Source organism: Gymnoscopelus braueri (assembly GCF_963280865.1).
Source record: "Gymnoscopelus braueri genome assembly, chromosome: 2".
NCBI lineage: Eukaryota > Metazoa > Chordata > Actinopteri > Myctophiformes > Myctophidae > Gymnoscopelus > Gymnoscopelus braueri.
In genome coordinates, this window is record NC_137604.1 from 47,119,722 (window position 1) to 47,137,221 (window position 17,500).

Here is a 17,500-nt window from a genome sequence, read left to right on the forward strand (position 1 = left end):
TTTTTTGTATTCAGAGCCGCACTCCCAGGCTATTTCGATCCAGTGCTGCTGACACCGTTTCCTACCAATGACGTAATGTCAGGCTAGTGGCTGAGACCATCCAGCAGATGGCAATAATAACCTGCTTACTATCAAATCCATACGGTGACGTCACCGAGGATGTGACTGTGCTGTGAGTGTGTTGACGTCATGGTTTCCCGTGGTGGTGCAGAATTTTGTCATCATTTAAGTCGTGACTTACGACTACGAGCTTCCATCTATGGCTACCAGCCAGAATGACAAATAAAAGGCGACACTGTAGTTGTCTGTAGCTTTACATGTGCTATATGCAGCTTTATTCAGTGATGGAAGAAGTACTCAAATGTTTTACTCAAGTAAAAGAATCAATACCCTATTGTAGAAATAGCCTACTCTGTTACAAGTAGGCCTACAAGTTCGTATTCAAAATTTACTTGAGTAAAAATACAAAAGTATTGGCATCAAAATATACTTAAAGTAGGCTACAGTACCAGAAGTAAAAGTTATGTCTAAAATGTATACAAATCTTTTGAAAATGGCAGATCTACAAGCTCACAACGCACGCATTGTGTGCTTATAGATTGTATTTTCTCTTCGTGATTTACCACTGATATCAACTGGTTATATTGGCCTTTATATATGGCAACAGGCAAAAGGTTCAAATGCATTCAAAACTAGAAGTATAGGCTTTTGTGGTCATGGGGCATTTGTGAAGTAAAGGTGAAATGTCGTGTTTTATGACAATTATGAAAACGACATGTAGGTGCTGTGACACTGCATGTAGGCTGGGCAATGGTCTATAAGTTGAAATGATTAGGATACAGCTTTATACATGACACTGACCATAATGCTTTGAAAAACACAACTATCTTATATTACTTGAATCTCATCATAAGGGTAATAATTATTATTATTGTTATTATTATTATTATTATTATTATTAGCCCCAAGAAGCCTAACTAGCATCAAAGTGACAGTTAGACGTTAATGCAGCTACTGAAGATCGCAATGTAGGGTCCCTTTAAGAAATCTATGGGATACAAATACTTGCTCTTAATTGTTATATTCATGGCCATGAGGTAATCCGAGCAAAAATGATTATGAACTGAATCAGGAATCCCTGCAGACAGTGCAGTAGCAATTGAGCAACACCATTGACTAAAATCCAAGTACTCAGGAAAGTGTGACAAGTTCAACTCATCATTTTGAATATACTGCCATCTACAGGTTGTTAGGAAAACTACAGTGCGGGCCGGGAGTGAAAGGCAGAGTCTTGGAAAGACAGGGAGATAACAGAGATCAGTGGTGTGTAAACTTTAAAGTAACTAAGTACATTTACTCAAGTACTGTACTTAAGTACAATTTTGAGGTACAATTTTAAGCTCACAACGCATCGCATTGTGAGCTTCAGTAGATCTGCTATTTTCAAAAGAGTTGTATACATAATATGGAACTTTTGTACTTTTGTACTTTTACTCAAGCAGTAGTATTTCTAGATTGTGGTATTCATACTTTTACTTTAGTAAAAAATGTCAGTACTTTTTCCACCACTGACAGAGATGAACAGACAGAAAGCAGAAATGCAGTTACTTAAATTAGAAAGATGGACAAAACAGACAGATACATAGTTATGTTTATCAAAATTTACAATGAAATCATTAGTGAAAAGGATGCTGAAGGTTGAATCCGCAGATCAGTCTAAATTCCTTTTCCTTTCCAAGAAAAGTTTGTATGCAAATGACCTTCAGGCTATGCAAGGGGTAGGTGGTTAATATGTTAATTACTTACAGTAGCCTATACTGTACCTTGCACAGCTAATATAGAATCTTTGAGTTTGAATATAACTTTTGCTACAGCTGTTAAGTTGAATCTTCAATGGAAGACTACACAGATAGCTCAGGTGAAAAATGAATCAAACTTTATTTATTTAGGATTGCATTTCATACATTAACCACAGCATGAACCATAGCATCCCTATTGTGGGGTGTCTGCGAGTCACTTCTACATTCACACATTTGTACATTACAGCAATCACATAAAAACAAATTGTACAGATGTAGTATTAATACATTTTTCATCTGTTATGTGCAGGCACAACTGAGTTTTCCCATGCATAACCCATCGTTGTCAGTACAGTAATATCCAAGTGATTAAAATAATGTACTCTATTACACTGTTTCCGTCACAGACCCATTTTTATGGGTCACGAGTAAATATAACTTTCTGGAATTAAGACATTTCAAACCATTTTTCAAGAGAATTTAATAGATTAGCAAAGAAATTCCATAAAAAAAGAGCCCCTTCTAAGAAGTAGTGAAAATAACAGATCTACAAGCTTACAACGCGTTGCATTGGTGGAGGTTTGTACTGTGTAATTTAGGTCCTTGGAAATAATCAAATCAAGAAAATCGTTATTTTGTTGTGAACATTTGTGTGTTATGAAAATAATTTAAATTTTGTCCAATTCCAATAATTGGGTTCCATTACCAAAAGCAAACAATAAATAATATATGTACCAAGAGATAAAATGGAGAGAAAAAACTGATTGGCAATATTTAGCAAAAGTCCCAAATATGAACAGAAACATTACATTATACAATCCAATCAGTCAATTGTAACAGGAACCCAGAGGGGGATGTAGAGTCCCTCACTGAAAGGAAGCATTTCAAAGAGTGTACAGCGTCCTGGTGGTCAATATTCATGCATAGACTTTCCACACCCATAGTTACCGGAAAATGAGAATTGTTTAGCCCAGCTAAACAAGTATCTTCTATTAACGAAGGAAGTTCCTTAACAAAGGCTTTTATTAAATGATCAATATATTTAGATAGAATTAGTTCCAAATGTGAATTATTATTGACATCTACAATTGGACCCAGATGTGATGAGATCCGGGATGGAGCTACTGTACGTCTTGATGACGTTCACCCTCATCCACTGTGTAGGACACCACCTTTCCATCACTACTTCTGGACCTCGTCCACATCCTCATCCACCATGCGGGACACCACCTTTCCTTCACTAATTTGAGATGTCCTCCAAATCCTCATCCACCGTGCGGGACACCACCTTTCCATCCACAATCTCCTCGATCACTGTCCGTATTCTCTTTTGAATGACAGCTGGGAGGAAAAGGAAAACAATTGAACCATTAGTGAACTTTAATGTATTAAGGCCTTCCAGTTCCAAAGCTGCACTTCACACTCTACGTAATTAGCGACCCCAAGTGGCAGAATTAGGTAACTATTTTCATACTAGTGCCAGTGAAGAATCATTGCAGGGCTGATCTTGTATGATTTCAGTCCCCTTATCTGATTTAGATTGATAAAACACTTTCATTTTTACTTTAAAAGGAGGGAGAGCTTTCCATTCCTCTTTTAGACTGTAGTAAAATTGTATGAAACAATGACAGGCCATCAAGTGTATAAAAGTGACTCCAGTCCAGAGGAACATGTTTTTCAACCAGTACTTTACCAGCTCTGCTGTGACCACCAGTACAACATATTTGACCCCTAGTATAACATTTCTGACCACCAATACACCATCTCTGACACCAATGTTTTTTTAAAAGTAATGTTTGAAACGAAGCTTGTACCTACAGTATGGAAGTTTACAGCATAAAGGAAACTTACGTTTGACCTCCTTGACCTCCACGACGACCTCCTTGACCTGCGTGACCTGCTGGAACTCGACAGTCTTTACAACACTTTTCCTGATAACAGAGAAAAGAAAGACATAATTTCAGTTCTTTCCATTCCAATGAAAACAATCAAAATGTTCAGACACATGACCTGGCAATCTTTAACATTATTAATTGTCCTGCTTGTATACAAGTATTAAACAAATAAACAATTGATTCCTCTTAGACACCTTGCATAAAACTAATACTAATTGTATTACAACTTGCAGATTTGCAATACGTACACTGCAAAATCCTGAGTTTTAATTCAACTCTGAGAGTGTCAGTGTAACTCAGAGTGTAAAAAATTAACGCTCAGGATCTTTCAGTATAGAGTTCTTAACCACTTTCAAGCTGGCGTCCCTATTTTGGGTATGGTGAGACACGTTGTGAGCCTGTAGATCGCTATTCGTCTTATGACGAAGTATATAAAGGGCTTAAGTGGTTAACGGTGTCCTTACTGCACATCCTCTCCGTCCAGCAGTCTCCTGTACTCAGCAATCTCCATCTCCAACCTGGTCTTGATATCCAGCAGCATCTGGTACTCAGAAGACTGCCTGTTAATGTCATTCTTGACCTGGCCAAGGTCAGCCTCCAGGCTATTGACCATGGCCTGCAGCTGGTTCAGTTGGAGCTGATAACTGCTCTCTGTCTCTCCCAGCTGGCTTTCCACGTTTGATTTCTACATGACAAGAAAAGACAGAGCAAGCGGGTAAGACTGAAATAGAGATATGAGAGTGTGCAATGCACTTGACTGGCTCAATTCTAACTCATCTTCCTATCATTGAGTTTGCTTGATTCGAACTCATCTGTTTCCTTCGAGCACAAAACCTGGGTGGTAAAGCATAACTCACGGGGAAGGCATGAGGAACTAACAGGTGATTACTAATTTGTTGAGATTTTACTGTTGAAGAGAGCGGAAGTGTGTAAATATATCAGACAAAATTACCCGGTGGCTTCCACACCAGAAATCAGAATAGCAGTGAGCAAAAGCGGAAGCAGAACAGATAAGCGGTCTGTTCTAGTAGGCTCTGCTCAAGCATATACTACCTCAGTGTGCGTGTGTGTGTGTGTGTGTGTGTGTGTGTGTGTGTGTGTGTGTGTGTGCGTGCGTGTCTTGGCAGTCTTACCATGCTGAGTTGAGACTGCAACTCAATTTGCATTGCCTGGAGGGTCCTCTTGAGATCGCTGATCTCACTGTGTGAAGACTGGAGGACAGTTGTTGTGGTTTCCACCTGTTTGTTCAGCTCATCAAACTGGAAGAATGACATGATTAGGATTAGGAACAAATGATCACGTTTCCTGTCATTTTGTATAAAAGCTGTTTGCAGATTAATAGTTGGTCTACGAAACAAAGATTAGTGTAGTGAACATTTAATCCAATGTCTTGTACCTGTCCCTTGTACCAGGTCTCCATTTGAAGGCGGTTCTTGTCAATCATGCCCTCATACTGAGCTCTGATCTCTTGCATAATCTGGTTCAGGTCCTGCTGGGGAGGACCTGAATCCATCTCCACGTTTACAGAGCCGGAACTAATTTGGCTACGCATGGCAGCAAGATCCTACAGGACACAGAGTGAGGAAGCGTCAGAAAGGAAAACAACTTCAAGTTCCAAAAAAAAAGATTTTACTGTACAGTTTGCACAGCAGTAAACTGTACAGTTTGCACAGTAAAATCTTTTTTCACCAAAGCATTAGGCTTTCAGTGGACGTTGGATCTTATTGAAGAGACAGACTGTTTGGCATGACCATTTATGTTAATTGTGGCTTTGGGACAATTCAAAACAGGTTCTGTGTGATCTGTTTGTATACGTAAGACGTTACAGATGATACATGGGAAACTACTTCCTTGAATATTATGTAAATAAGACGGTTTAAACCGCAACTTGGGAGTAACAGATGCTTTCACAAAGGCTTTCACTGGACAGTCGAGATCTTGATGAAGGGAGTCCGACCTTTTGGTGTGATTACGTGTTAATAACTGTGTCTTTGGGACAAATTACTTTTATAGTAAAGTCTTGTATGATGATTATGATAATGCATCTTTTTGTGATATGGTAATTGGACCTACTGTAAGTGGGATATTCATATTTTTGCCTAATCCTTTTTAGGGAAGTCAAATGCGGTGCACGCATCACCGAGGACCCGAAGGAGTGCAGTGCCTAGTGTTGAGTTGGTTGGATTGCCAGTTGTCCAGCACCGCCGATCTGACCGATGCGCCCATATATGGGCCGTGCGTATTGCCATAGACCCGAGGGAACCAAGTGGGAAGTTGTTCGATCAGCTGATCTCCAAAAAAATATCGATAAACCGCAAATGCCCTTATATTGAGTACCCTGATCAATATGATGTAATAGTATTTACAATATAGACTGGCCTGGACTAAGAAAATGGGGTGTGTAATTGATAGGAAATATATTTTTTGGGGGGTGAACTACTCCTTTAAGCGAGAAACTTCTAACAGCCCCTACTATCGTGTGCTTTCTTATGTGGGATATAAGTCATGTGGGTCATGTTACATGACAAGGGAGGGACAAATGCTGACAACCTTTGAGATACACAAATTAAAGGCTTGACAGACAATTCAAACAGGATCTGCAAACAGATCACTGTTAGTATAAGAGATGCTTCCCATAATACTTGTGAGAATATTTACTGTAATGTTATGCAAACAATTACCTTCCTTTCTATTGGTAAGTAAAATTTTGCTAAAAAGACTTAAAACTCAACCCTGGAATTAACAAAAATAATGCATTTAGGCATGGTGCATTTTCCATGCGTAAATGCATGGAGAAAAAAACTCCAATACATTTTAATGACAACATTTCCAGCCTGGGCTCTTCATCGTGTCAAACTCATTTTGTTGTGGAGAAATTTGAAAACCAGAATAGTTTTATGCTGATTTGGAAAGATTGTTGAAACTCACCTCTTCATGGTTCTTCTTGAGGTACACCAGCTCCTCCTTGAGGCCCTCAACCTGCATCTCCAGGTCTGACCGGGCCATGGTCAGCTCATCCAAAAACCTACGCAGTCCGGCGATGTCGGTCTCCACAGACATGCACAGTGCCATCTCATTCTCAAACCTGTCATGGGGAAAGGCACACAAAGGTTCATGTTACTGTCCTTCCTGAGGCGATGTTGCAACCAATAATAAAATAAGCTGGAACCTGCACAGAAATCCAGTTCCACCAGTTTCAATTCTAAACTGACCGTTATGCTTCTGGGACAATATTCCAAACAATTACAGTTACCTTTTTATCGCAAGTTAATTGTGAAATCTTACAGATTTTTGTAAAACACACACAAGTGTGCACGTGCACACACACACACACACACACACACACACACACACACACACACACACACACACACACACACACACACACACACACACACACACACACACACACACACACACACACACACACACCAGGAATAAGTCTTTCCACTTACTTGAGTTTAAAATCATCTGCTGCCAATTTGGCATTGTCAATCTGTAGAAGGATCCTAGAATTTTCCAGTGTAGCACTGTTGATCTGAGTTAAAAAGACAGTGATTAATTGCCAATAAATTATGCTTCAACGCATTTGCATGAGCTGCCTTAATAAGACTAATTAATATTTGCACAATTTAGCTGCCATGCACAGCAAAAAATTACATCAGGGGAACAATTAAGGGCGATTGCAAACCCTATTTAATTCGCTTATTTTCCAAGACTCAAAACATAACCTGGTAGCCTAAGTGCAACAATGGTTTGATATTTCTAAGAAAAAAGAAAGAAAGAAAAAAACAACAACTATAGGCTGTATCCCTATAGTTCCTTATGCTGCTGCTGCTTGAATGTGGGTTCATTAGAATCTGTAAGTGATGCCCTATTAATTTATGTAATGAAACAAACGCATCTGTATATATGTGCTTCCAACACAAATTCATGTTTCGATATTTTGATCTACATCCTCCTGTGGTAATAGGCTGTGCTATGAGGATCAGTGGTGTAAAGTAACTAAGTACATTTACTCATTTACAGTACTTAAGTAATATTTTTAGGTATTTTCTTTACTTTACTGGAGTATTTCCAATTTTCTGTACTTATAGTTCTACTCCACTAGATCTCAGAGGCTAATATTATAATTTTACTCCACAACAATTATTTTTAAACTTTAGTTACCAGTTACTTTGTAGATTTGGATTATTATCACAAAACATACAGTCAGTAACCACTTCAGCCCTATATACATTTTGGCCATTTGAAAATAGCCGATCTACAAGCTCACAATGCACATTGTGAGTTTGTAGATTTGCTATTTTAAAAAGATTTCTATACATTTGAAAACGTGTGAAATGGGACATTCTGCATAACGAGTAGGCCTACTTTCTACTTTTGGTACTTGAAGTACATTTGTGATACCAATACTTTTGTACTTTTACTCAAGTAAATTTAGAATTCGGGGACTTTTACTTGTAACAGAGTATTTCAACATTGCAGTATTGCTACTTTTACCTATCAAAGTAAAAAATATGAGTACTTTTTCCACCACTGATGAGGACCTCATTCTCACCTGTTTCTGCAGGTCCGCGATGATCGCCTCATACTTGCTGTGGTCCCTGACATCAGGAGCCTGCTTCTCGTACCACTCGCGGATCTGACGCTCCAGCTGCGCATTGGCGGTCTCCAGGGAGTGCACCTTCTGCAGGTAGGTGGCCAGGCGGTCGTTGAGGTTCTGCATGGTGGCCTTCTCGTTGATCCCGCAACCGTTGTCTCCCCCTGCGGACCCCAATGCGCCTGAGAGGTCAAAGCCGCCTTGGGACCCCTTCAGCGTGGAGTAAGACACGCGTACATTTCGTCCCCCGGCTCCGCCGTGGACACTCGGTGACCTGTACGACCCGGATCTGGAGGAGTACCCCACAGGTGCGTAGGACATATTAGAAGAAGGCTGTGACATGTTGGAGCGATATGATGATCTGGAGCTCATGGTGATACTCATGCTGCGACTGCGTCGAATAGCCTTAAACAACCGTTAAACAACCTGTCAAAGTCAAACCTACGGATGGTATGAGTTATGTGAACTATCTAGCCCAAGGTCGTAGAATTTATATGCTGATCCAGAGTGGGCGTGGCTGCAGAGACCGACGTGTTGTAGTGATGATGCTGTGATCACACAGGTGTGTCACACCAGGGTGTGCGTGAGAGAGAGAGCTGGTTGTCATTCCAAACTTCATGCCATGGCAAATACTAATTGGGGCAAGTTTAATGTGACAGTATTTTAGGCGTCTGTGGTAGTATTTTTTATGTCTGCTGGTCTTGCTTAAGCCATTAAGGCACACTCTGTGCCATTTTTTCCCAAATGGATATTGACTACTTTGCAGTGCAGTTGGAGTAGGCTACCCATATGAGAATCTAACATTTTATCAAAGTAGGCTACTGAGATATTTTGCCAAGGTATCCTTATTTAAGTAATTAATAGCTACCTAGTTAAAATGTATACCCACTAATGTCAGAGAAGTTGCATTTGCTTTGAATATAAGTTAAATAGCCAACACAAGCTTTCAACTTTTCAAATTGAGTAGCCTACCTACCCAATTTTACCCAACACTGTCTATCACATATAGGAACACAAATAGGTTACTCTCTCATACACTCAGGCACACAGACATTCTTGTAACCATAATAATAATAGTAATAATACCTCAGATTTATATAGTAGTGCCTACACAAAGTCGTTTTACATGGGAAGGGAGAGTAATAAAATATAGTAAAATACTGTAACATCACCTGTTCTTTCACATTGCTTTGAGATTCATGACATGATAAAAGGTAATTTCTTAGGAGCCTACTCACTCGCAATTACACTCATCTCAGTTATATGATTTGAAAGCTGCACCATGTAACTTTCCTATTCTACCCCGGACTTGAACCCCAGTCACCTGCACAAGTGCTGAAATCTTTACCATTGAGCTGCCTGCTTAATCAGAGGATAAATGTAATCTTGACCTTCAGGTCATAATTCGTGTCAAACCAGAAACGGGATCGTGTGAAAGGTCATGTCTCACCTAGACACAGGATCTAAATGTCTCAATAGAAGAGCAGGGAGACCAAATATACAGCAGCCCGAATTGAATAAGTTATATTGTATTAACATACTCTACCATACAGATTGGACAACATTGCATTGTTTTTATTTATTTATATATTCATTAAAAAAAGTTACATATTGCTGCTTTAAGTACCAGGGGACTCATTTGAGACTCATCCGAGCAAACATTGACGCAAAAAACTGCTTTAATTTTCCTGTATTAGCAGCCTTAGGTTGTTGGTATTCCATGGACCATTAGGCAAGCATTTATTTATTTCAAATTCATGCACCCAATATTTTGACATGAGATATGCGATAGCCTAGGCTTCCTGAACTTTTGGAGTTTTAGGTTGTGTGTCACTTCTAATACAATTTAGAACAGGTTTTGTTCCGGTTCAGGGTGAGGCCTAATCTACAAATTAGGTGTTGATAAAAAGCTAAAGCATCCGTCTTTTATTATAAATGTTAACCTTGATCTTTCAGGATCATTAACTTGTTGAAGCTTGCATCTTATTTCATCTGCTACTTTTTATTGCCTTGTATTCAACAAAACAGCTCAAGTGGTATAATCTTTTATTTATTGTAGCTGATACTGAATACATGTTTTCATTGGGAAAATTACTCAGCAGTTGTCATTGGGGCGCTGTTGAGTGTATATAATGTCTGTTGATAAAAATGATTGTGATGTTACAGATAGATGAAAACTTCAGGATCATCACTGACAACAAACTATTCATGACAAAGATATCACATGTCTGTTATTAGAGTCAAATCACTAAATAAGGATCGGCACAGTGGCATAAGTGCTACAGTTAAAGAATACAACCACTAATGAAAGAACGTTGGTTTTCTATGGACCACCTGGCCCTATTCAGCTCGATATGTACTTTTGAACCAAAACCAGGACTACGATATCAATCAAAACATGAATACATGCTTCCTGTACCACCTTTTAATCTGTCAACAACTCTCTAATCTGTCAGGTTTCTTGGACCTTTAAATCTCCTTTCAATTACTGTTTATAAGATACTATGATAGATTAAAGGGTTATCTACGATTAGCACTCATGTCATGTCATGATTTTTGGGGGATCAAAGTTGGTCTGTGTTGTTCCGGGTCGGCTTGTCTGCAAGTTTTTATTAGGTGACCTTAACACACACAAGTACAATGCGATCACACCTGAAGATGATTTCTGAACAGCTTATCATGACTGAATGAGAAAAGAAAAGACAGTAGAAAGACAGCCCACTGACTGAACCACAAGGCTGCTTGAATTGGGATCATTCATAGGATCACAGAAAGTCATGCTTTCTATGAATATAAAATAAATAGCAGCCCTACAAGCTCACAATGCATTGCATCGGCTATTTTAGTTATTCGTCAAATTATGTAGGACTTAAGTGGTTAGGAATGTATGTATCTCTGATTTATTGTCTCCGCCAGGCCGAAAAGCATGGCGAGAGAGTATGTTTTACCCCCTGTCCGTCCGTCCGTCCGTCCGTGTGTCCGTCCGTCCGTCCGTCCGTCCGTCCGTGACCAGCTAATCTTCGCCACCGTTGCCTTGATCGCAGCGAAACTGTGCACACACACTCCCTGGATGCCAATTCCGAACTTCTGCCCCAAATTTTTCACATGGGCCTTTTATAGCGCCACCAGGAGGCCAATTTGTGCAAAACATATTTTACACAGTATCTCTATAGTCATTAAACGAAACGGGTCTTTCAGATTTTTGATATTCCATCCTGATTGGCTAAAATGGCTTCCAAAGTTTGCAGAAGTACTCCGTTTTGAACAAAATGCCTCAAATCATGAACACAGCATGCAATTTCCGTGAAATTTTGCTCGCATATTTCCACTATGCCGAGGAAGAAATGGCACTTGAACATTTTCAAATCAGCCTCATGGTGGCGCTATAACAGGCCGATTCATGTTTGTACCTATAACTGCACCGATCTGTGTAAAACTTTGTGTGCGCACTCCCTAGAGGTCAAGGAAAAACCTTTGCCCTGCATTTTTCACATTTGCCTTTTATAGCGCCACCAGGAGGCCGACTTACGTAAAACAATTTTTTTAATATTACTCCTTCCGATTTTATCCAAATTTCACGCAAATCGGTACACATGATCTCCATAGTCATGTGATCAAGACGGATGTGTTTGATTTTTCATATTCCATTCTCATTGGCTAAGATTGACATCTAAAGTTTGCAGTAGTGGCTTGTTTTGAACAAAATTCCGCAAATCATGAACGCACCGTCGGATTGCGGTCAAACTTTTGCACGCACCTTCACACTATGTTGAGGAACAAATGCCACCCTTTTAACATTGGCCTGTTATAGCGCCACCAGCAGGTCTAATTTAGCAACAAAAAAAAATTGCACAAAATGCCTCAAGCCATGAATGCAGTGTCCGATTGCCGTGCAAGGCCTAATAAGAAATGGCACCCTTTTCACATGGCCTATTATAGCGCCACCAGGAGGCCACAATAACCTACCTGACCTGGCGGAGACCTGTGCTCCGAGGAGCACTTTTTCTAGTTGTAAGTGAGATTAGTCTTGTCTGTCTTGCCTAATAGTAATAGAATACCAATGCTATAAATAGGCCACCTTTGGGAAATCCAGACTACAGTTATGCACTGAACCTATTCATTGCGTCCTTCTACACAGTTCTGCTACTGATAGAGCTGTACTAACAAATGGGCCTGCAAGCTTTATGTGCATACTGTAGCTGAATCAATTTGTACACTAAATTAACACCAGATTTGACCGTGTTCACACTTTTGTCTTACTCTGTGGGCTCGCAAGGGTTCATGTGGTCTGTTCCATTAGCTCATCTTTGATAGGACTCTTTTTTTGCTGTTCTTCGCAGGGGTATCAATGTTGCTGGTTCCCTGACTCTCAATAAGCTTCCACATTCATCTTCACATACTGTACCATTGTGTCCCTGCACTAATGTTATACTATCCGAGCTATTTATAAAATTGTTGGTGAGAGGCAGCCTTGAGTAGTTGCACCAACAAGCCTGCTCTGTATTACAAAAGACAGTATGATTCATTTTACACACTGTGTCATGTGAACTTGACCTTTTTTTTTGGCCGATTTTGTAATCATTAATACCAAAATAAATTCCCATGACTTTGATTTATCATAATTCCGTACAATTAACGATGACATTGTCAGCCTGTTAACACTCGCAGATCAAAGATGATTCAGCTTCAAATGACTGGCACCTACTTTTTGGTTATGGGTCACGTGGAGGTGATGCGCAGGTAACACCATGCTAGGATTTAGAACACGTTGAATAAGCATGGCTTCAAAGGTAGAGCTCCATTCACTGTACAGTAATTGCGGCATTTAGGCACCCTTTTCTGTCATGATTACAGACACTGGAGGATATGCTTTCAAAATTACACAAACCAGATTGACAAACTTTAAGCTACAGTTGAGCAGAGATCAAAAAGTGGCTGATGGCATGTTACTGTGGATCAGCAGCATATATGATAGTCCTTCGGCAGCACATGCCAGTTCTTGTCTGGCATCATACGTGATTTCTGGTGAGTGACACCATCATGGGACAAAGTACAGTATACTATAAGGCTTCAGAGGCAAATACAAAATACACATTTTATTTTCTTCTCTTTCATGTAGTTGCTATAGGCAGCTTAACCCTTTAAGACCAGGGAACCATCTGTGTGTCATTTTCAGATTTATTTGGCTATTTAAAAAATAGCAGATATACAAGCTCATAGCGTGGCACGCTATGAGCTTGTAGATCTGCTATTTTTTTTTAAATCGTGAAAATGTGTGCAAATCTTTGAATATATATATTTTAAAGCAACCATTTGTTCAAATCTTTGCTTCTGGGGGATTCTACAAGTGTCTTCTAAATCCTACAGTTTCTTTTGAAAAACGTATGTTTCTGTATCAGTCAAACTTTTTCATGTCAAGAACCCCCAAATACATTATATGTATTTGGCCGCGGACCCCCAATATTTTGTAATAGGGAATCCCAGAAGCAAAGATTTGAGTCAAAAAATGTCCCTTTAAAAATGTACAGTATATATTAAAATATTTGCACATTTTCATGATTTTTCAAAAAGAATAGCAGATCTACAAGCTCATAGCGCGGCACTCGGTGCCGCACTATGAGCTTGTATATCTTCTATTTTATCTTCTTTTTGAATAGCCAAAGAAATCTAAAAATGACACGCAGATGCGTTCCCGGTCAATTCCCGACCAATGAATAGTATAGAACAGTGACATTCCTTGCCAGTGATTATCCGACGAAGAAATACTCTACACCATACCATCCTGGTGACCCTTCCACGCTTCCAGCGGCCTGGCTGGTACTATACCAACCATGCCATGACTTGTTTAGCCGTTTGAAGTATGTGCCCATCCTTCCCCTACACGTACAGCAGTGACTGACAGCTTAGTGTGACACGCCTAGTGTAATTGTTTTTGTGAGAAACAAGCAGACCGTCCTGCCCTGAGGTGCTTGGTGTCAAAGCGGATTATGACTGTGCGTAATAGTTTTCCAGGATCCCTGTCTTTGCACTATTTGCCTTTTCTCTAGAGGGTATATATTTTCTTCCACAATGTATAATCCTTAAAATGTTTTTAGCCCTGTTAATGGCGGGGCTCTGTGAATGGCAGTAACCCTTCAACTTCTTGTTTATGCCCAAAAAATTACTGGCTAATGTGGCTATCCATCTACAGGTTTGTATTAATTTGTATCAATTGTAGAAATATTAGGCCTTAAATGTCAGTAAAAAATTAAATAAAAAAGTTTATATGTATTTGGCCCCCCATCTATAAAATACATATAAATATAAATTATATAGTTTATATATATATATATTGTTTTGTTTTTTTTTAGATTATTTTGGGACTTTTTATGCCTTTATTTAGAGAGGGATAGTGAAAGTAAGTTTTTAAATGTAACTGTGCTGTTTTAATTTTTTTGCCTAATAAAATATTCAATCAATCAATCAAAAGTAGGCTGACAGGAAATGGGGAGAGAGATGGGGGTGACACGCATCAAAGGTCGTTGGGAACGGAAGTCGAACCCGCGACACGCTGTCAGGGTGGCATTGCAGCCTAGTGTGCCTGGACCGTCACGCTACGGGCCAGGCCTTTTTTTTTTTAAGATGATGCCAGGAGTTCTCAGGTGCCCACTATTCCGGTTACAGGTTTTCATGTATCTCCATGGTGCCAGCCGCCAGATAAAAATATAGCCTATGGGTGGTATTGTGCATGATGCAGTCACCACAATTTATTCAAGGTTGCCTTTTACTCCTCAATGTTCCCGTCAAAAGCCTCTTTACATAAAGTACACTGTATTGCACATTACATATGAATTGAGTAAGGCGTGCGTCTACATTCAAATTAGTTTTACCTATTTCTTGCTTGCTTGGGGGCCCTTCAGTATGCTTAGAGCTCTAAGCCACTGCTTACTTCACTTAGGCCTCCAAAATGTCCATATTTTTAGGCCCACTAATGACAGCACAGGGGTTGGCAGTATACTGTACACAGTAAGTAGCAGCATGACCTCTAGAGGCCACTAGTAGAGCTTTTACTGTAGACTTGTCTTATTCACATTATGCTTAAACAATTTAAACCCCTATTTAAAAAATAGCTAAAAATTGTCGATCAACACGCTCACAAGGTCTGCTATTTTCTTTTCTTTTTTTAAAATATTATTATTATTATTATTATTATTAATAATAATAACAACAATACAATAAATAATACAAAATTGACACTTAAAAAAAAAAGATTGACTACTGTATAATAGCAATTTGATCATTACATTTATTAAAATTTATAAATTACATTTATTAAAATTAATAAATGTATTAAACAGTGTACTTGCACTGAATCCCTAACTGCTCCCGATGAGCATGGTGGTGCCTGACATGGTTTTCCTACGCCATTGGTGTGTGAATGGGTGAATGAATGTGAAGTACATTGTAAATCGCTTTGGAGAAAAGCGCTATATAAATGCAGTCCATTTACCATATTAATGGATTGTTACATTATTTCTACCATGCATGATGTACACAGCCTGTAACAGACGGCTCCTTGTCAAACGTCAAAGAATAGGCACTACATTACTACTGCATTACAACATACTAAAATGTGTTTTTTCTCTTTAGCATGGGCTGTGAAGAAGGATGTGTGTCTGCGATCCTGTTAAGGAAACCACCACAGGACTGCTGGATCCTACCGACGTAGCATGGCATGAGTAAAATCATTTACACTGATTGTTTACGAATAGACCCTTCTCAGAGTTCAATTTACTGACAGAATGTTGTATCTAACATATACTGTATGTCTCAGGTCGTGACCGATTAGTTTGGTAGAAATAATCCAGTGTAGAGAAGTTATCTGATTGAGAAATACATGGATGCCATCCAAGAGAATGGGTGGGTTAGCATACATATGAGTTTACATAATGTAGTTTAACTTACTTTTACAACTATATGATTTACCTGTCAGAGATTCAGTCACACAGGATTATAGGAACATACATTTTAAAGTGTTTCTCTACACTTAAGATTGAAAGCTAGAATGATAATGAGTTTCAGGGCCTTTGATGTTTCTGTTCTAATCCTGACATACTGACAATTCAACTGAAACAACTTAAAGTTCTGTCATGGCCTTAATTGATGATTGTGTAATGCAACTGAATGCATGTGCCAGATGGTGTAAAGAGTAAAGTAAAGAGTTTATATTATAATAATCCTTTAGCTGTTTTGGATTTAGACGATAATGACTTACAAATCAAGATTTAAGTTGCATGCATAGTGATATGATGCACAGACTAAACCCTAGGGGTATTTTGTATTTTATTTTATTTTTGCCATAAATGCTACATGGTGCTTTAAGTCTGTTTTGTTTATTTCCAGTTGGAAATTCCTCACATGGAAAATGAGCTAAGAGGGATCATGTGAGGCATGATCAAGGAGCTCCTTAACGACCACCCTTAAGGGTGATTTATACCATATACTGAAAATAGCCGATCTACAAGCTCACAACGCTTCTCACCGTGACACGTTGTGAGCTTGTAGATCTGCCATCCCCGGTGCGCGACACTGGTGCACGGCTAAGTACAAATCCGGCCTTAAAGACCACATGCAGAGGAATGCAGAGGTCAGGTACAAGCGGTCTACGTAGTACCACAGAGAACTGTTATGATAGCACTAAGCGTGTAATCTGAGGTTGGCTTGTTTTGGTTTCCATCCACTGACTCTGACACCTACTGTATGAGGGTTTTGATCCACTCAGAAACTGATTTTTATCTCAGAGAACAACATTTAACATTATCGACACAGCATGTTATCTAACCGACCTGTCATGTTCCACTCTCCTTCATGATTCCAGTCAACTTAGTCACTACCTTTTGTTGCCTTAAGACCCCACATTTAATTCCCTGACGCATCATTGTCGTGCGACTGAGGCTTTCTTGGAGCGTGTGGGAGCAACATACTGTACAAGATAGAAACTGGCTGGGTTGCATTCTCAGCAGAAATCATCAGTCCCACACTGCTAACTGAGCTGGCTGCAACGCCCAGGTGTGTATTGTTCTGTGATTTTAACGGCAACTGTTATTTAATCATAATCAGCACCCCATAGGTGGGGGCACTGTTCTGAATGGGTGTGTGGGAATAACCATGAGACGGTAAGTGCCCTGACAGGCCTGTATGGCCCCCTCAACTTGTTTTCAGAT

The 17,500-nt window shown here is 39.4% G+C and overlaps 2 protein-coding genes across 2 annotated transcripts in view; one reads left to right on the forward strand and one right to left on the reverse strand.

The window, feature by feature from the left end:
• Positions 1-1,914: 1,914 nt before the first annotated feature.
• LOC308077137 (keratin, type I cytoskeletal 19-like) lies at positions 1,915-8,764 on the reverse strand. Its single transcript, XM_080417714.1, has 8 exons — positions 8,256-8,764; positions 7,150-7,232; positions 6,623-6,779; positions 5,091-5,258; positions 4,828-4,953; positions 4,159-4,379; positions 3,651-3,730; positions 1,915-3,140 (listed from the first exon to the last, which is right to left on the reverse strand). The coding sequence occupies exons 1-8, from the start codon at positions 8,679-8,681 to the stop codon at positions 3,040-3,042; spliced, it is 1,362 nt and encodes a 453-aa protein (XP_080273840.1). The 5' UTR covers positions 8,682-8,764; the 3' UTR covers positions 1,915-3,039.
• Positions 8,765-17,312: 8,548 nt separating this feature from the next.
• krt222 (keratin 222) overlaps positions 17,313-17,500 on the forward strand; it is a 23,483-nt gene continuing 23,295 nt past the window's right edge. Inside the window, exon 1 of the mRNA XM_080417654.1 lies at positions 17,313-17,345. The gene's annotated coding sequence lies outside the window, so the exon portion shown is untranslated. The remainder of the gene's footprint in view (positions 17,346-17,500) is intronic.